Below are 21009 nucleotides of genomic sequence, written 5' to 3'. Positions count from 1 at the left end.
AAATTTCATAGCTTTATTAAGTAACTCATCAAGATACTTCACAGACGATATCTCGGAATTACACCACCTTTCTCTGATCGAACCAGCTTCTGACGTCTCGGAAAGTAGTCGCAAGCGGCGCGCACGTCCGGTCTCGTATAATCTTTTTCAACCTTGGAGTTCTCACAGACCTTGGTCGTCCAGATCGTGTCTTGCTTGTCCTCGGTGCCTATGGTCTCTAGGATCGATTTATGGTCTGGTACACGAATTTCCGGTTGATTACGAGCAGTTTTAGGTGTTTGAATATGTTGAATATGTGTCCGGGTTTGTACCCTCTCACATATTCAGCGATAACAGCTGCTCTCAACTCTGCCACTCACAACTTAATATACACAAACAGCACAGAAACGAAACTCTGCCACTGTGTGCAGCAAAGTTAGCCCTTTCATTTGACATATAGATGGCACCAGAGAGATACAACGTATAGGCTACAGGCGACCCCAAAAAAAGTGTGACAGGACATTTTTGGCACCGTGTAATTGTAAAAATTTCAGCAATACATATAACAGACAATCTGATTGAATTTGTACATTCAACAATATATATAATACATTCAACTACAGTTATTTGATTGATTTTATGAATTCAATTATAAATATAATAGATTCAACTATAATGTACGATTGATGTCATACATTCAACAATAATGATAGTAGATTCAACTATAATAATATGATTGATTTGATAATAATAATGATAGATTCAAATATAATAATACGATTGATTATACCTATAATATATTTATAATTAATATGTTAGATTAAGCTTTAATAAAATGATTGATTTAATTATAAATATAATAGTTTCAATTATATTTCTATGCCTGATTCAATGAGGTCAACTATAAATATTGTAAATTTTAACTGTGTGTATATTGGAAGTTATCTTATCTTAAGATGTTTTTTTCGGAATAATTTTATGACTACTTTTATTTTCATAAAATTTATTATTTCAACATTTTGCATCTAGTTTGTTCCTCCGCTGTTGTTCTTTTTGCATCTTGATGCATGGTTGCCCAGCAAATTGTGCATCTTAACTAAACGGTCCCGGAAGACGTCTTTCGAAGTCCATGCATCTGCACCGGCGAAGATTGACCTTGTGGGGGAAAATTCACTCAATATCATGACATCATTCTATCATACGCTGACTTACCAATGCTAGTTTCCTGTGGGTTCCTGCCAGGATCACGTAAAGGAACGTCGAAACCCACGTCGATTTCGCGGGCAACCAGAGTAGGTGTACGGTGTACCTTTCCCAATTCCACACTGCAAAAAATCCACACTTCGGATGTATGTTTCCCTACACATACGTCTTCAAAATTATTCTTAACTTAGATTTCATATACTCCATATAATAACACTAGTTTACAGCATTTTTGAACTCAGTAAACTGAAGGTCATTTCCGATGTGAAATCGGGTGCTGAATCCGAAAATGAAATTCAAAAAAATCTCAGTAGAACCGTTTTTGAGTTATGCTCCAAATATGAAATTTCGAAAAAATTAAAAAAGTTCTTGTACTTAGATTAAAATATCTCGGACGGCACAGCAGTAATTTGAAATCCCTCTTTTGCATATTGAAGGTGAATAAATTTTCTATCTATCATCTGAACACTGTTTTTGCGTTTGACCAACAGTATTGTTGATATTAGTGACTTTATAAGAAAAAAAATTATAAAAAATGCATTTTTTAGAGAAAATTTTGTTTCAACGAAAGTTTTAGACTCGATGGTAGCATTTAAAAATCTGATTTTCTTTTGCGCTTAAATGTCAATTTAAAATAAAGATTTCAAGTGGTTATTTATCAAAATCGGTTGGAAATTAAAGAAGTTATGGCTACTTTACCATAACTGAATTTTTTGGAGTTTTTAATTATTTAACGAACCGCAGTACACTTATCATAGTATAGGAGGAATGAAAAATGATAAATCTCACTCGCTCCAAGGCAAAATTATTCATTAGCTTACCAGAAGGTCACATGTCAAGTTTCTGGAAGATCTGACCATAGGGAGGGGTTGCTTAAGTCTCAAACGTGAATAAAATTTTGAGTTATTTTGCCCGAAAAGAACGAAAAATACTGGTTTTTCATAAATAACTTTTTTCATCAATAGCTGAATGTTTTTCATGGTTGATTTTCTTAAAGCCCAAATTGAGACAAATATTTCACCCGAAGTTTGTAACTTGATTGGATTTGAAACAGAAAAGTTATTGCGGTTCAAAGATTGTATTTTGGTCGAAAATTGTCGTATAAAACGCAATGCGTAAAAAGTACTCATTGCGTGTTGGACAAAATTTGCGGCCTTTGAACCGCAATAACTTTTCTGTTTCAAATCCAATCGAGTTACAGTCTTCGGGTGAAATATTTGTCTCAATTTAGGCTTTAAGAAAATCAACCATAAAAAACAATCAGCCAGTGATGAAAAAAGTTATTGATGAAAAACCAGTATTTTTCGTTCCTTCCGGGCAAAATACCTCAAAATTTTATTCACGTTTGAGACTTAAGCAACCCCTCCCTATGGTCAGATCTTCCAGAAACTTGACATGTGACCTTCTGGTAAGCTAATGAATAATTTTGACTTGGAGCGAGTGAGATTTATCATGTTTCATTCCTCCTATACTATGATAAGTGTACTGCGGTTCGTTAAATTATTAAAAACTCCAAAAAATTCAGTTATGGTAAAGTAGCCATAACTTCTTTAATTTCCAACCGATTTTGATAAATAACCACTTGAAATCTTTGTTTTGAATTGACATTTAAGCGCAAAAGAAAATCAGATTTTTAAATGCTACCATCGAGTCTAAAACTTTCGTTGAAACAAAATTTTCTCTAAAAAATGCGTTTTTTATAATTTTTTTTCTCATAAAGTCACTAATATCAACAATACTGTTGGTCAAACGCAAAAACAGTGTTCAGGTGATCGATAGAAAATTTATTCACCTTCAATATTCAAAAGAGGGATTTCAAATTACTGTTATGCCGTCCGAGATATTTTAATCTTAGTACAAGAACTTTTTTAATTTTTTCGAAATTTCATATTTGGAGCATAACTCAAAAACGGTTCTACTTAGATTTTTTTGAATTTCATTTTCGGATTCAGCGCCCGATTTTACATTAAAAATGTTGGTCAGTCAATCAAGTTCACGATTTTTTTTAAATTTTGTAAACTAGTGTAATCATACGTCACACATAAAATTTATATTCCAAATATGAGATGTATGTGTTATTGACAAATAAGTTCTATGATTCTCGTCTTTGAAAATTTTCACGAGTTCAAAATGGCCACCCTCAAGAAAAAGTTGGTGTGTCGTTCTAAGTGCCAAATATAATACAATAATTAGGTGAGTAATATTCAATAGAGAAAATAACAGTGGATCCTTATCGATTTTTGTGTTTTCTCCTCCGTAGAAGCTTACTGGAAATCTGTTGCGGAGTGGATGTCGAGAGAAGAAGGTAAGTTAATCTATTAATGATTTCTAGCATGATTGCAAAATAGTTTTTTTTACTTTACAGAACCAGGAGTCTGGTCGTCGATCCCGAAAACTCCTGGAAACAGTAGGGGAGAGTGAGGATACTTGATCCCCTTTTCTTATTTTCACCATATCTTTTTGGTAAAATTTAGCAACTCCCCGTCTTTGACATTTTCTGACAGCTTGTAACTTCAAGTTTCTATGCTCCAAAAATTAGAACGATACTTGAAGCCGTTGATGAACTAGAAGCATTTTCGTGGGAGTAAAAAAATTGCGATTTTTCTGAAGTTAGGGGAGACTTGATCCCCTATTAAAAGATACTTGATCTTTTATTCAGGAAGCCCTAATCCTTGTATAAAAATCAAACAAAACCCCAAGATAGGATGTTAATTGACTATTTTGGACATGTTTGTTCTCATTTCACAATTTATAGCAGACATAAGAAGAAAATTCTATAATTTTGTCTCAACGCTATTAACATTGCATACTTAAAGGCGCTATTTTTTATAATTAAAAGAAAATTAATTATTTTTGCTCTTTTCTTCAGACAATTTTTTGATAAATATTAGTTTTTGGATAAATATTAGTAATTTCGTAATTAGCAATCATAACGATCAATTCAGAAGAAGAATAAGCCGTTTGGAAGGGGGGATCAATTGTACCCAACTCTAGGGGATCAATTGTACCCATAATCAACATTTTAGAAAACTTTTTCTGAAAAAAGTTGAGAGTTTTCCATTACTTTGGAAACATGGCATTATGAAGTTCATATTACGCTCGAACGATTGATACATTGCAACAAATATTTTTTTCATAATTTTCCCATGTAAGGAACATTTTAAAGTGATGAAAAAAGATCTTCAAGTTACATTTTGTGAAATTTTTCAAACAAAATTCAATTACTCAAACAATTATTTTGTTAAAAAATTTTAAACTACAAGCATTGTTATTTTGCTTATTTTGGCACATTTTTCTAGAACATTTGATCTTTGTAAGACATTCCAGTTTCGAGATATAGCTAAGGAATCAAGTATCCCCAGGGATCAAGTATCCTCATTCTCCCCTATGTATCTAAAAGATCTCGAGTTTTTGTCGTCACTGCGGAAAATTATTTTTAAAATAAATCATTTCAAAATGTCTTGATAACCGAAACCATTTAATTTCTTTTTTCGTCCGAAAAACTATTTCGAACAAAAAAAACGCCTCAAAGTAGGCAAGCGTTTGAGTACAATGCAGGCTTATTATATTTAAGTGTGGGATTTTATAACTTTTATGTGACGCATATAAAAGTTATATTCTTTGTATTCTATATGTGTGGCACGTATTTTCCAAATGGGAATCACATTGCAAAAATCTATAAGGCTAACACATATTCCTAATATGTGGATTTTTTTGCAGTGCAGGAACTGTTGGCCTACTACATGACCGCTGCCACGAACTGGTAGAGGGAAATGTTTCCCCATCGCCGGAGAGCGCTTGCACTTTGCCATCGACGTCAGGAAACGCCGGCCCTTAAAACAGCACTACGATCCCTGCAGGGAACACGTACTGGTCTCACACCTTCTATTTTTTTTTAATTTTTGCTGATGATCACGGATGAACACTATAGTATTCAAGTAGCACATACTCAATCATACAAATATAGTTTAATTTACTATGTTTATAGTTGAATACCTAGAATCAATCATACATTTGTAGTTGAATCTATCATATTAACAGTTGAATCAATTTTACCACTATAGTTGAATCTATCATATTTATAGTTACATGTTAGAGGTCAACCAGAAACGTATAGTTGAATCTATTATATCTATGGTTGAATAACTCAAATCAATCATACAATTGTTGTTGAATTTATGATATTTACAGTTGAATCAATTATACAATTATACAATTGAATCTATCGTTTTTATAGTTAAATGTGAGACGTCAACCAGTAATGTATAGTTGAATCTATGATATTTAATGCGAATGCACAAAATCAATCATTCAATTGTAGTTGAATCTATCATCTTTACAGTTGAATCAATCATACTATTACAGTTGAATCAATTATACTATTACCACCTATTACAGTTGAATCAATTATATTCATAGTTGATTGCTTAAGTTCAATCATCACTTTGTAGTTGAGTCTATTATATTTATAGTTGGATGCGAAAAAATCAACTACGCTTTGATGATTGGTTTAACCAGCTGAAATAATTAGAACAACTATGGTCTTTTTTCTCCGTGCCCAAGCACCGCAAATGATATTTCAATATATGGAGCTTTTTAGAAAATTCTCTAGCTGCAACTTTGTCGCCCCGCTGTGTTTGTACAATTACGCTATTTCTTTGTCTTCCAACAATTCGTAAAGAATCAGCAAAAAATTATTCTGCTGATCATAATTCTTCATGAGGACCTTACTACCAACAGTAAGGTTACTTTCTTTAGCACCAAAGCTCGGTATAGTTTAGCTTGATATTTTGCTAAGTAATCTTTTTCCCGTAGCTCTGCGTGTCATCTAAAAGTTCATTTTTTAGGTGAGGAAAAACATAAGCGATGAGAGCCTTTAAAATCGAAAGGTTTAGCCTTTTGACCTTACCGTTTGCGGTCCAATAGAGGGTCATGTGAGCAGGGGTGTCATTTGCTCACACAATGAGCTCAATGTGCATTTTTTCCATAGCACATTGAGAGATCAAAACCGAGCACTGCCTGAGCTAGCTGTCCATCAATGTGCCACATCGAAGCAAATCACTGAGCTGCACAGCGGTAGCCCTCAGCACATTGAGCTGCACAATGTGTACCACTATACCACCACCACGCTGAATTTAACAAACGAAAGCGAATTCTTTCCCAAAAAACTAGCAACAGCAACAACACAGCTGGAATTTGGGCGGGCTCGGCCTGCCGGCTGCCGAACATCGTTGCCACAAAAAAATCTGTATCATAAATAAGTCTGATCTTCGTCCATACGTGTCCCAATTTAACAGAATCAAATACACTGATGGTACAGATTTTCGTGGCATCGCTGCTCGGCAGCCGGTAAGCCGAGCCCGACCGAATTTCGTTTTTGTTGTTGCTGTTGCTTGTTTATGAGTTATTTTCTTCCTTGCAAGCAGCCGGTGTGCCTTCGTGCCGGACTGGACGAACCATGATCGTTTTTATTTTCTTTTGATGAGAAGGAAAAATAAAACGAAGAAGAGTGCTTGGCAAATTTCTAAAGCCAGAGTACACATTGAGCTGCACATTGAGCAGAGTGGATCAGCTCATTGTGTTTTTCATCATTGGGAGAAACCTCTCAGAAAATTCGACTATCGGCGCGCAGTAAGAGAGCGAGCAGTAGATGTTCTATCGCCGTGCGCGCAGTTTTAGAAAGCTTGAGCTCACATTGTGCTTTTAGAACACATTGCGCTGTTTTGAGGAGTATAACACCCCTGCATGTGAGCAAGCCTGGTACTATTGTGTACGATGAAGTCTTTTAACACCTTGCTGCAAAAGTTGGCAGCATCATCAGTCAGTAGAACGTCTGGTCATCCAAGAATATTAAAAATACGTTCAAGCTCTTGGATGACTACAGCAGAAGTTGTGTTGCTCATAGTTTCTACTACGCAGTATCTACTGTAGTTATCGATTAAAACGAATAAGAATTTACTGCTCGGTAAGGGCCCCAAGAAATCAGCACTAAGATGACTCAAGTCTGAAGTAGGTAGCTTTTGCCCAACAAACCTAAAATCGCATTAGTTATGATAGATTAAGTCGTAATAAAGTTGATGCGAATCGCACTTCCTACAAAATAAGTTAATGTCCGTAAAAATGGTTACCTAAAGTCGGTATATATCGGTTAAGATAAAAAGTTCGCCATGTTTACAAACTTGTTCTCCCGCGCGGGATTAAAGTGAGAAAACAACCTTGTTGTTCTATCTGCGAGTAGCAAAAGCCGACGCGCGTTTGACACGGAATCGTTCGAGAATATTATTACCAACAGCTTGTGGTTTGGAAATATTTTGAATGCTTTGCCACACAAATACATCTAATATTCAAAGTACTTCTTTGTCCAATACTTGCGTCCAGTCTTGGGAAAACTTTTACTGGCGTAGGTAATGACTATCTACGCGACTGCAGTGCCGAATTGGCACTTGACGAATTAATTGTTTCCAATTCACGCTGGAATATTTCGGCGGTGTATTTGAGTCCGAACATAAGGAGCCTAAAACGATACACCCATAGAAGAGGTTGCAAAAATCCAATGCCTATTTAGCAAATCTCTGTGCCGAAAATGCGCAGAAAAGTGTTTTGTACCAAAGATGATATGAAAGGAAAAGCACCACTGCCAGACTCGAGCTCCCAAGCAAAACGATGCATAACCACTACATTCAAGCGAAACATGAAAAACAATTTATGGTATTGCAGATACGAAAGCCACAAGGATGGTAAAGTGTCGTAAATATAAAAAAGGTATTTTCGTGCAATTGGATAACTTATCCCAAAAAATATATAGTGAGAATCGAACTCACTGCAACATCTCATCTTGGCTTGCCAGTCCGATGTCTTACCCAGTGCACCATCTGAGTCGTTGAGCAAATGAATGTTTATTGCCTAAGTCCTTCTGCCACCGCCAATTACCAAAAAGACGCAATGCATTGACCGTCTGCCGTTTGGCCGTTGTTTTTTTTCATCCTATTTTGTCTTAATGGGTAAGAGGTGAGAATGGGAGGGGAATAAGGTGATCACTAAAGACATTTCATGATAACCAGACATCTATCAAACATCTTCCAAGTGTCGGAACCAAACAACAGAAAGTGTTGCCGTTTGCCAAGGTGTTTACTGAATTGATATGACATTTTCCATCGTCGCTGGTTGGCAGGGTTGCCAATTACTGGCGCGAAAACTTCGGATATCAACTGTTATATCAATACAGAAAAACACGCGAAATTCATAACTTTATTCACCCGTGTTGCCAGTAGCTCATAACAGTTACGACGAAAAAATTAGTGACTTTTGTAGTCTTCTGTAGAAATTTACTAAAAGATAAAAGAAATATTGAATCACCGGAAACTATATTTGTGTAAAAAATTACCAGAAATATGGTTGAATAGATTGTTTTTCTTATTTTGTTTTCAGTTGGAACGAAATCAACCTCAACAAAATAATTATTGTTGTAACAGTCAAGTTAAATTGTGCCTGAACATAACTATGTTGTTTCTCAAAGGAGCGTACCGAGGGAGAAGTTTCCGAAATCGAAACCATCTCAACCACCGGTTTTCAAAAAGATATAAAATGAAATGGAAATACTTATTTATCAGAACGATTTAAAACTCTTAAGTCATAAGCTTTCAAGTTGAAACAACATTCATGAACATTGTACGATAGCTTCTTATCATGAAAAAAGTACTCAAATTTATTTATCTTTTTTTCCAATAATGATGCGGGTTTAGGCTAATTTATGCCTTTAAATTTTCCTTAAATTGAAATCTCATTTGAATTGTGTCGATTTTTTTGTTTGTTTTGCTAGGATTTTTTTTTTATTTTATTTTTTTTTGTCGAGAAAATATTCAAGAAAAACGAAAATGCGACTTTTCCGAACAAAACTTAACATTTCTCCAATTTGAAGATATGAACACGTTGATTTGGTTTTAAAAGAAAACTTTTGACTCCAGGCTAAAATTGCAATTTGATACACCTTAATGTACAATCACAGGTACAACGTCAGTTAGCTTGAAAATTCTTCCTGCGTTAAAGCATATCGATTGAAAGGTTTTTTTTCGTTTGTTTTCCTTTCAAAGTTTCGTCTAGAAAGTTAATTACTTTAATCGAAAACGATCCATTTTCTCCCGATTTTCTTATCGGTGGATGTAATTAGTCCTCCAAGGCAGCTGGTTGCCAGGGAGATTATAGAATAAAAACCGTCTCCGAAAAAGGTAATCGATGTTGCTTCACAGGGTATCATTCATCAATTTAGCAAACTGTTAAAGCGAACAACTACCCTAAAGCAGAGGGAAAAGCCATCACGGTTGATGCGTGAAAATGTGAGCTCTCTTCCTTCATTTTGCACTGTACTTTTTGCTAAGCTCATTAGAGGGCGGGCGGCCTCATTTTGGTGGGGAGCTCATCAGGTACTTTACTTCCGGTGAATCCGTAGAGAAAATAAAATGGAAAATCAATATGGTTGTTGTTGTTTTTTTTCTAGGGAAGCCCGGAAGGTGGCTCCAGGTATCGCGGAAAAGACATCGAAATGCATTTATTCGGCAGTATTTTGGGCGTTTATGTAATGTAGTTGATCGATTTTTGACTAATAATCCTATTAACTTACTGGATCTTTTTAATTTCTTCGATTTTTTTACAAACTTATGTGCCTTAATTCGATGTTAAAAAAGTTCCTCCAATTTTTTTTATCTTTTAATTTAAAGATTTTTTAGAATATCTTAAGTTTCTTCGTTTTCTCATCTTAAAGTTTTATGTTTCATTTCCATCATTATTTTTGCCTTATTTTATTTTAGGATTAACATGAAATTCTAACAGATATTTTTTTAAATTTCTTCATTTTTGTTGTTTAAGATTGTTTTGAACTTCATGATACTATTGTTATTTTTTTTATATTGAGTTTTTGTAATATTTTCATTATTCAATATTTTAACATTACGTAAACCGAAAACTAATAGAAGAAATCTGAAATTTAAAAATTGCTAATATTTTCATCATTTCTGAACTTTTTTTTACAAGAATATTGTTGACTTTTTTATTTGTTCTTAGTTCTAAGTTCATAGTTCTCAGAGTTCTTGGAGTTCTTAGAGTTCTTAGAGTTTGAAGAGTTCTTAGAGTTCTAAGAGTTTCATAGAGTTCTGAGAGTTTTTAGAGTTCTTAGAGTTTTTAGAGTTCTTAGAATGCTTAGAGTTCTAAGAGTTCTTTGAGTTCTAAGAGTTTTTAGAGTTCTTAGAGTTCTTAGAGTTCTTAGAGTTCTTAGAGTTCTTAGAGTTCTTAGAGTTCTTAGAGTTCTTAGAGTTCTCAGAGTTCCTAGAGTTCTTAGAGTTGTTAGAGTTCTTAGAGCTCTTAGAGTTCTTAGAGTTTTATAAAGTTCTTAGAGTTCTTTAAGTTCTAAGAATTCTCGTTCTTAGAGTTCTTAGAGTTCTTAGAGTTCTTAGAAATTTTAAAGTTCTTAGAGTTCTTAGAGTTCTTGAAATTTTCAAAGTTCTTAGAGTTCTTAGTGTTCTTAGAGTTCTTACAGTTCTAAGAGTTCTTAAAGTTCTTAGAGTTCTTAGAGTTATTAGAGTTGTAAGAGTTCTTAGAGCTCTTAGAGTTTTTACAGTTCTTAGATTGCTTAGAGTTCTTTGAGTTCTTAGAGCTCTAAGAGTTCTAAGAGTTCTTAAAGTTCTTAGAGTTCTTAGAATTTTTAAAGTTCTTAGAGTTTTTAGAGTTCTTGAAATTTTCAAAGTTTTTAGAGTTTTTAGAGTTCTTAGAGTTTTTAGAGTTCATACAGTTCTAAGAGTTCTTAAAATTTTTAAAGTTCTTAGAGTTCTTGAAATTTTTAAAGATCTTAGAGTTCTTTGAGTTCTTATTGTTCTTAGAGTTCTTACAGTTCTTAGAGTTCTTAGAGTTCTTAGAGTTCTTAGAATTCTTAGAGTTCTTAGAGTTCTTAAAATTCTTAGAGTTCTTAGAGTTCTTAGTGTTCTGAGAGTTCTTAGAGTTCTCAGTGTTCTTAGACTTCTTAGAGTTCTTAAAGCTCTTAGAGTTTTTACAGTTCTTAGATTGCTTAGAGTTCTTTGAGTTCTTAGAGTTCTAAGAGTTCTAAGAGTTCTTAGAGTTCTTAGAGTTCTTAGAGTTCCTAGAGTTCTTAGAGTTTTATAAAGTTCTTAGAGTTCTAAGAATTCTTTAAGTTCTTAGAGTTCTTAGAATTCTTAGAATTTTTAAAGTTCTAAGAGTTCTTAGAGTTCTTCAAATTTTCAAAGTTCTTAGAGTTTTTAGAGTTCCTAGAGTTGTTAGAGTTCTTACAGTTCTAAGACTTCTTAGAATTTTTAAAGTTTCTAGAGTTCTTGAAATTTTTAAAGTTCTTAGAGTTCTTTGAGTTCTTACACTTCTTAGTGTTCTTACAGTTCTTAGAGTTCTTAGAGTTCTTAGAATTCTTAGCTTAGAGTTCTTAGAATTCATAGAGTTCTTAGTGTTCTTAGAGTTCTTAGTGTTCTGAGAGTTCTTAGAGTTCTCAGTGTTCTTAGAGTTCTTAGAGTTCTCAGTGTTCTAAGAGTTCTTAGAGTTCTTAGAGTTCTAAGAGTTCTTAGAGTTTTTAGAGTTCTTAGAGTTCTTAGAATTCCTAGAGTTCTTAGAGTTCTTAGAGTTCTTAGAGTTCTTAGAGTTCTTAGAGTTCTTAGAGTTCTTAGAGTTCTTAGAGTTCTTAGAGTTCTAAGAGTTATTGGTTCTCAGTTCTTAGTTCTTAGTTCTTAGTTTTTAGTTCTTAGTTCTTAGATCTTAGTTATTAGTTCTTAGTTCTTAGTTCTTAGTTCTTAGTTCTTAGTTCTTAGTTCTTAGTTCTTAGTTCCTAGTTCTTAGTTCTTAGTTCTTAGTTCTTAGTTCTTAGTTCTTAGTTCTTAGTTCTTAGTTCTTAGTTCTTAGTTCTTAGTTCTTAGTTCTTAGTTCTTAGTTCTTAGTTCTTAGTTCTTAGTTCTTAGTTCTTAGTTCTTAGTTCTTAGTTCTTAGTTCTTAGTTCTTAGTTCTTAGTTCTTAGTTCTTAGTTCTTAGTTCTTAGTTCTTAGTTCTTAGTTCTTAGTTCTTAGTTCTTAGTTCTTAGTTCTTAGTTCTTAGTTCTTAGTTCTTAGTTCTTAGTTCTTAGTTCTTAGTTCTTAGTTCTTAGTTCTTAGTTCTTAGTTCTTAGTTCTTAGTTCTTAGTTCTTAGTTCTTAGTTCTTAGTTCTTAGTTCTTAGTTCTTAGTTCTTAGTTCTTAGTTCTTAGTTCTTAGTTCTTAGTTCTTAGTTCTTAGTTCTTAGTTCTTAGTTCTTAGTTCTTAGTTCTTAGTTCTTAGTTCTTAGTTCTTAGTTCTTAGTTCTTAGTTCTTAGTTCTTAGTTCTTGGTTCTTAATTCTTAATTCTCTGTTCTCAGTTCTTAGTTCTTAACTCTTAGTTGTAATTTCGGTTAGTTTATAGTATTTAATCCTCCCGAAGCATAAACTCAATTATTTAATCAATCAAGCAGCACTTACCCTATTAGAAGCGCTGGAGGAGGAGGAACTGCCGTCCAGCGACGGGATCCCATTGATGTCGTTGCTTTCGATTGTCCGCTGGTACTTGGCGTTGAATGCGTTCATTCGATCGGCCATTCGCTGTTGCTTCTTCAGCTCGGCGCTGTTCGCGTCTGGAAGTAAAAGGAAAGAGGAAAATTTCCACCATGAAACAACGGCGACATGGAAGCAGCAGAATTTTCCCCCCAAGTGAGCAAACAAGTAATTAGATTAAAGTACTTTTGCTTTCAACCTTTCCCGGTGCTACGCCCCGGGGTAGTTGTAGGCGATGAAAAATGAGGGAAATCGACGGTCAGGATCCGGAAGTGAAGTGGTTCACAGTCTGGAAAAGTGCAGCTTGGGCGAGAGATAATCGATGGAGATATCGGGTGCCTCCCATGAGGGAGCGTAGGATTAATGTGCTCGGAAAGTTTTCAGCCAGAAAAAAATATGGAAATGCCTTCCGAAGAAAGTAGGCGTAGATTTTTCCGGATGGATTGAGAAAATTTCTCTAAAACTTCAAAACAGTCAAAATGTGGAACGCGTTATTGGAAAGTCCGGTGCTCGGATCATAGTTCATTAATCGTAGTCCATCTAACAAGAATTTACCCAATCAATTGGAAATTGAGCATCAGATTAGAGGGTCTGTGATTGGTCAGGTGATTGACAAACTTTCTCTACGTGCAAAGGAACGATTGGTTGTTGTCTGTGTTTCTGAAGTGTTGGTATGCTTAAATGAATCCTGTACGATTGGGAATGCTGGGTTTGCCTCAAAGCAGGAGAAACGTCTGGCTGGACCTGCTGCTGGTTTGCTAATTACTTAGTTCGGATTGAGTCTTGATTTGGGTGATCACGTCTCGATATCGGGCAAACAACAAACATCCACAAACTCGGTATGCGAAAGCTCTTTGAAGATTTACCTGAGCGAGAAGCAATGATGTGGAATAAAATCGAGGAACTCGCAGATATATTGTGGAACATTTGAGCGGAAATCCTTCCTTGTATTTATTTTGTAAAAATTAAAGTGTTTTCTAACATGTTTAAATTAACATATTTTCTTTTTTACAGATGGATTTACATAAAAAATCACTATCGCATAAAAAAGGTGCAAGAAAAAGTAATTGATTCAAAACATTTGAAAACTGTTTAAAAAAAAGATCTGGAAAAAAAATCTTTGGATCCAACCGACATGAACCCACTTGAGGGATCATGTGAATGTGTTGTAAACAGATTTGGGAATTTTATCCGGATTTCTTCCCATGTTTAGGATCTCACAAACCGTTGGACATGACCGCATTCCATCAGCAAGTTTATCTTAATACCAACCACCGACGAATGGTCAGAAACTTTTCGAAGTAAACAAACAGCCATAAAACAGAGGCACGTGAGCTTAAACCGTAACACAGGCCGGGATAAGCATTATTTATGCTACAGCATGCTTACACATCCGTATTTTGCCGGGTTTTTTTGGCCCCTGACATGGGGAGCACACTCTGGAGTTCCTTCTTATGCATTCTGTAAACTCACCCACCATGAGGATGTGAAAAATTAGAACTTACTAGTGGCAAAACACAACACCGGGCAAATTGTTTGCGCTTTTTCACAAGAGAAAGCGAAAAAAAAGCCGGAAAATAGCACCGGCAATGAATTACCAGAGGAAAGGTTTTTTGTCTTGTGATTTTATATTGCTGTTTTTTGAGGCTCAAATTTCCGTCGTTTGGCATTCGGGGATATTTCCCTGAAGATTTTTTTTAATAAAAATGCAGAATCTACAATTGCATTACGATTATTGAAACAATTCTTGGGAACCTGAACAAAAATGACAAAAATGACAAAAATGACAAAATTGACAAAATTGACAAAATTGACAAAATTGACAAAATTGACAAAATTGACAAAATTGACAAAATTGACAAAATTGACAAAATTGACAAAATTGACAAAATTGACAAAATTGACAAAATTGACAAAATTGACAAAATTGACAAAATTGACAAAATTGATAAAATTGACAAAATTGACAAAATTGACAAAATTGACAAAATTGACAACATTGACAAAATTGACAAAATTGACAAAATTGACAACATTGACAAAATTGACAAAATTGACAGAATTGACAAAACTGACAAAACTGACAAAATTGACAAAATTGACAAAATTGACAAAATTGACAAAATTGACAAAATTGACAAAATTGACAAAATTCACAAAATTCACAAAATTGACAGAATTGACAAAATTGACAAAATTGACAAAATTGTCAAAATTGACAAAATTGACAAAATTGACAAAATTGACAAAATTGACAAAATTGACAAAATTGACAAAATTGACAAAATTGACAATATTGACAAAATTGACAAAAGTTATGAAATGTATAAAATTTACAAAATTGGCAAAATTGATGAAATTCATAAAATTGACAAAATTGGCAAAATTTACAAAATTTACAAAATTTATGAAATGTATAAAATTTACAAAATTGGCAAAATTGATGAAGTTTATAAAATTGACAAAATTGGCAAAATTTACAAAATTTACAAAATTTACAAAATTTACAAAATTTACAAAATTTACAAAATTTACAAAATTTACAAAATTTACAAAATTTAAAAAATTTACAAAATCTACAAAATTTACAAAATTTACAAAATATACAAAATTTACAAAGAGATCGCAGCAAGCCGTGCTCAAGAACGGGTGTGTTTTTTTTTTCGCCGTCGCGTTTCTCCCGTTTGTTTTCTCGCGAATGAAAAATTACTGTTAATTTCAACTATTCCGGAGCTTCTGTTGCGATCGATATATTTTAAAGTTTAGAAAATATATGCAATTGATATTTCTGGGAGGACTTCGAGAGTTTCGGTGTCAGTTGAGTCAGGTTTGTTAACGTGTCCGCGTTAATTCCTTGCTTTTAAAGAAATTCTGGATCGTTTTCGTTAAAAATATGATTAGTTTGTGTTATTTACAATTTGTGACCGAAACATAGTAATATTTTGTGTGATAAGTCCCCCGGTGTCTGAAATTTAAAGTTAAAACTTGTTTACTCTAGTGAAAGTTTCTGTTCAACTATGCGTGGGTGTTTTTTTTTCTCGATTTTCGCTTCATTCGCTCTAACGATGACCGGCGTTCATGTGGTTTTGTTGACCGTCTCACTCGTTCGCTGATGAGTTGTAAGGATAATTTTTTTTTGCAACCAAGTTATGACGAATGGATGCTATTCTGAAACCTACAAGATAAGTATCCTTCTTATGTTTATTTTATTATTTATTTAGTTTCTTTTTTAAACTTTAATCTTTAAGGGTTTGGGAAAAATGAAAATTTTCCACGTCTTGGCAAGCTTCCTTTGTTTGTACATAAACATTCGGTGTGGTTGAAAACAAATCTTTTTTTTTTTAAATTTAAAACAAACAAGAAATTTTTAAAATCTCCGAATATTTTTTATTTAAGATTGATTTTTTTATTTTTTATTTTTAAATCTTTGGATTTTTTTATGTTTTCAACCGATGACACACGACTAGTTTTGAAAACGGTTCTTTTACACTTTTTTGTTTAAAAATATAAACAGTTCTCGAAGATGTCGGGCGAGACTTTTGCTATTACAAATTTACATAAAGTGAAAAATTGAAAAAAAATCATTGCTAATGAAGATAAAGATTCAAGTTTATCGCCCAAAATAGATCACAACAAGAATGCTACCGTTTTTGATCCCAGATTTTTCTCCGATACCGGATAATGGTTTTTTTACTAATATTTTTTTGAATGAGTTGAGTTAGTTTTTAAATAAAAGAACTGACAACCCCTTTTTTAGTGATAGAAATAAAAAAACATTCAACTAAAAATTTTTCGACCAGTTTTTTTTTTGGCATGTATGTTGTTGAATAGAAACGTTTTGCAATCCAATTTTGGGTAGGCATTCTTGTCATACAAAGATAACATAAATATAGCAAATTTATCAACAAGAGAATCATTTAACAGAAACAACAGTATCGACCTTAATTAAGGAACTAAAATAACCGTTAACATACTTGTGAGGCAAAGAGTTGATTTATGTTGATGGGTTTCCAAAAACAATCTTATTCAATCATCACAATTCACATAACAAATTGATAAAGTAAAATAAACAAAAATAGAGGATCACTTCATTCATTAACAAAACTTTAGTTTTCTTTATGTCTCCTTATAAATATTCTTTGAAGTTTGATAGAAGTATTTTTACCCTGAAAAGTCGTTTTTGAAAATACATTAATGTAGCAGGAATAACAGCTAGGAAAACAAGTTAGCTTAGAAAATTTTAGAATATTTTTTTCATTTTCTATTAAATTTCTTATCACTGCCTCAAAGATAGAAATAGGAGATTCCTTAGGAAATATCTAGGAGCATAGGAGGTGTAGGAAAACTCGATCGCACCATTCACCAAAATGGATCCTGATCTCTACCTTTCATTAACTAACACAACTCCTTCCTTTGATGCTTGAGTATGGATTCGCAGACGTATAGACGGTTTCCATAGTTTGTGATACTAACTTATCTCTGGTTCTGACTATTTCAAAACTATTTTTGGAGTATGCAGGAGCATGAGGTTGCTAGTTGAACCTATAGAGTATCATACTAACATTCCTTCCTTTTTCCCCATTGACTACTAGGACGTGGCCGGCGCCGTTATTAATCATTTATAGAATAGGAGAGCATGAGTTTTGTACATTGAGAATGTACTGCTAATCCCAAGCACCATTCTTTTGGACTTTGTGCAAAATTGATGGCCTCGATTAATCACGGAGTAGCAACCATTGGCGAGGTAGAACTTGTTCTGCTTAGCCACGCCAGCGATCATGGAATTTGAAATGCGTAAGTTGAGTAAAGAACTAGATAAATATGTTATCAGAAGTTTCATTTTTTTTTTGTATATTTTTGATGAATGATCATATCTACACAGCATTTCAAGTTCAATGATTCAAGGTGGATATGAGTAGTCAACCAAGCTAAGCTAAGCTAAGCTAAAATATACAAAATTTACAAAATTTACAAAATTTACAAAATTTACAAAATTTACAAAATTTACAAAATTTACAAAATTTACAAAATTTACAAAATTTAAAAATTTACAAAATTTACAAAATTTACAAAATTAACAAAATTTACAAAATTTACAAAATTTACAAAATTTACAAAATTTACAAAATTTACAAAATTTACAAAATTTACAAAATTTACAAAATTTACAAAATTTACAAAATTTACAAAATTTACAAAATTTACAAAATTTACAAAATTTACAAAATTTACAAAATTTACAAAATTTACAAAATTTACAAAATTTACAAAATTTACAAAATTTACAAAATTTACAAAATTTACAAAATTTACAAAATTTACAAAATTTACAAAATTTACAAAATTTACAAAATTTACAAAATTTACAAAATTTACAAAATTTACAAAATTTACAAAATTTTTAAAATTTACAAAATTTACAAAATTTACAAAATTTACAAAATTTACAAAATTTACAAAATTTACAAAATTTACAAAATTTACAAAATTTACAAAATTTACAAAATTTACAAATTTTACAAAATTTACAAAATTTACAAAATTTACAAAATTTACAAAATTTACAAAATTTACAAAATTTACAAAATTTACAAAATTTACAAATTTTACAAAATTTACAAAATTGACAAAATTTACAAAATTTACAAAATTTACCAAATTTACAAAATTTACAAAATTTACAAAATTTACAAAATTTACAAAATTTACAAAATTTACAAAATTTACAAAATTTACAAATTTTACAAAATTTACAAAATTTACAAAATTTACAAAATTTACCAAATTTACAAAATTTACAAAATTTACAAAATTTACAAAATTTACAAAATTTACAAAATTTACAAAATTTACAAAATTTACAAAATTTACAAAATTTACAAAATTTACAAAATTTACAAAATTTACAAAATTGACAAAATTTACAAAATTTACAAAATTTACAAAATTCACAAAATTCTCAAAATTTACAAAATTTACAAAATTTACAAAATTTTCAAAATTTACAAAATTCTCAAAATTTACAAAATTTACAAAATTTACAAAAAAGACAAAATTTACAAAGTCGACACTTTTGTCGACTTTTGATTAAATTTACCAAATTGACAAAAGTGACAAAATTGACAAAATTGACAAAATTGACAAAATTGACAAAATTGACAAAATTGACAAAATTGACAAAATTGACAAAATTGACAAAATTGACAAAATTGACAAAATTGACAAAATTGACAAAATTGACAAAATTGACAAAATTGACAAAATTGACAAAATTGACAAAATTCACAAAATTGACAGAATTGACAAAATTGACAAAATTGACAAAATTGACAAAATTGACAAAATTGACAAAATTTACAAAATTTACAAAATTGACAAAATTGACAAAATTGACAAAATTGACAAAATTGACAAAATTGACAAAATTGACAAAATTGACAAAATTGACAAAATTGACAAAATTGACAAAATTGACAAAATTGACAATATTGACAAAATTGACAAAAGTTATGAAATGTATAAAATTTACAAAATTGGCAAAATTGATGAAATTCATAAAATTGACAAAATTGGCAAAATTTACAAAATTTACAAAATTTATGAAATGTATAAAATTTACAAAATTGGCAAAATTGATGAAGTTTATAAAATTGACAAAATTGGCAAAATTTACAAAATTTACAAAATTTACAAAATTTACAAAATTTACAAAATTTACAAAATTTAAAAAATTTACAAAATCTACAAAATTTACAAAATTTACAAAATATACAAAATTTACAAAGAGATCGCAGCAAGCCGTGCTCAAGAACGGGTGTGTTTTTTTTTTTCGCCGTCGCGTTTCTCCCGTTTGTTTTCTCGCGAATGAAAAATTACTGTTAATTTCAACTATTCCGGAGCTTCTGTTGCGATCGATATATTTTAAAGTTTAGAAAATATATGCAATTGATATTTCTGGGAGGACTTCGAGAGTTTCGGTGTCAGTTGAGTCAGGTTTGTTAACGTGTCCGCGTTAATTCCTTGCTTTTAAAGAAATTCTGGATCGTTTTCGTTAAAAATATGATTAGTTTGTGTAATTTACAATTTGTGACCGAAACATAGTAATATTTTGTGTGATAAGTCCCCCGGTGTCTGAAATTTAAAGTTAAAACTTGTTTACTCTAGTGAAAGTTTCTGTTCAACTATGCGTGGGTGTTTTTTTTCTCGATTTTCGCTTCATTCGCTCTAACGATGACCGGCGTTCATGTGGTTTTGTTGACCGTCTCACTCGTTCGCTGATGAGTTGTAAGGATAATTTTTTTTTGCAACCAAGTTATGACGAATGGATGCTATTCTGAAACCTACAAGATAAGTATCCTTCTTATGTTTATTTTATTATTTATTTAGTTTCTTTTTTAAACTTTAATCTTTAAGGGTTTGGGAAAAATGAAAATTTTCCACGTCTTGGCAAGCTTCCTTTGTTTGTACATAAACATTCGGTGTGGTTGAAAACAAATCTTTTTTTTTTAAATTTAAAACAAACAAGAAATTTTTAAAATCTCCGAATATTTTTTATTTAAGATTGATTTTTTTATTTTTTATTTTTAAATCTTTGGATTTTTTTATGTTTTCAACCGATGACACACGACTAGTTTTGAAAACGGTTCTTTTACACTTTTTTGTTTAAAAATATAAACAGTTCTCGAAGATGTCGGGCGAGACTTTTGCTATTACAAATTTACATAAAGTGAAAAATTGAAAAAAAATCATTGCTAATGAAGATAAAGATTCAAGTTTATCGCCCAAAATAGATCACAACAAGAATGCTACCGTTTTTGATCCCAGATTTTTCTCCGATACCGGATAATGGTTTTTTTACTAATATTTTTTTGAATGAGTTGAGTTAGTTTTTAAATAAAAGAACTGACAACCCCTTTTTTAGTGATAGAAATAAAAAAACATTCAACTAAAAATTTTTCGACCAGTTTTTTTTTGGCATGTATGTTGTTGAATAGAAACGTTTTGCAATCCAATTTTGGGTAGGCATTCTTGTCATACAAAGATAACATAAATATAGCAAATTTATCAACAAGAGAATCATTTAACAGAAACAACAGTATCGACCTTAATTAAGGAACTAAAATAACCGTTAACATACTTGTGAGGCAAAGAGTTGATTTATGTTGATGGGTTTCCAAAAACAATCTTATTCAATCATCACAATTCACATAACAAATTGATAAAGTAAAATAAACAAAAATAGAGGATCACTTCATTCATTAACA

The 21009-nt window shown here is 31.9% G+C and overlaps 1 protein-coding gene across 1 annotated transcript in view; it reads right to left on the bottom strand.

Annotated features, from left to right (window-relative positions):
• LOC129742071 (proteoglycan Cow) overlaps positions 1-21009 on the bottom strand; it is a 445000-nt gene that overhangs the window by 42080 nt on the left and 381911 nt on the right. Inside the window, exon 6 of the mRNA XM_055733918.1 lies at positions 12674-12825. Coding sequence (XP_055589893.1) covers positions 12674-12825 — 152 coding nt within the window. The remainder of the gene's footprint in view (positions 1-12673; positions 12826-21009) is intronic.

This window comes from Uranotaenia lowii, chromosome 1 (genome assembly GCF_029784155.1).
Source record: "Uranotaenia lowii strain MFRU-FL chromosome 1, ASM2978415v1, whole genome shotgun sequence".
NCBI lineage: Eukaryota > Metazoa > Arthropoda > Insecta > Diptera > Culicidae > Uranotaenia > Uranotaenia lowii.
This window is presented reverse-complemented; position numbering and strand designations above follow the sequence as displayed.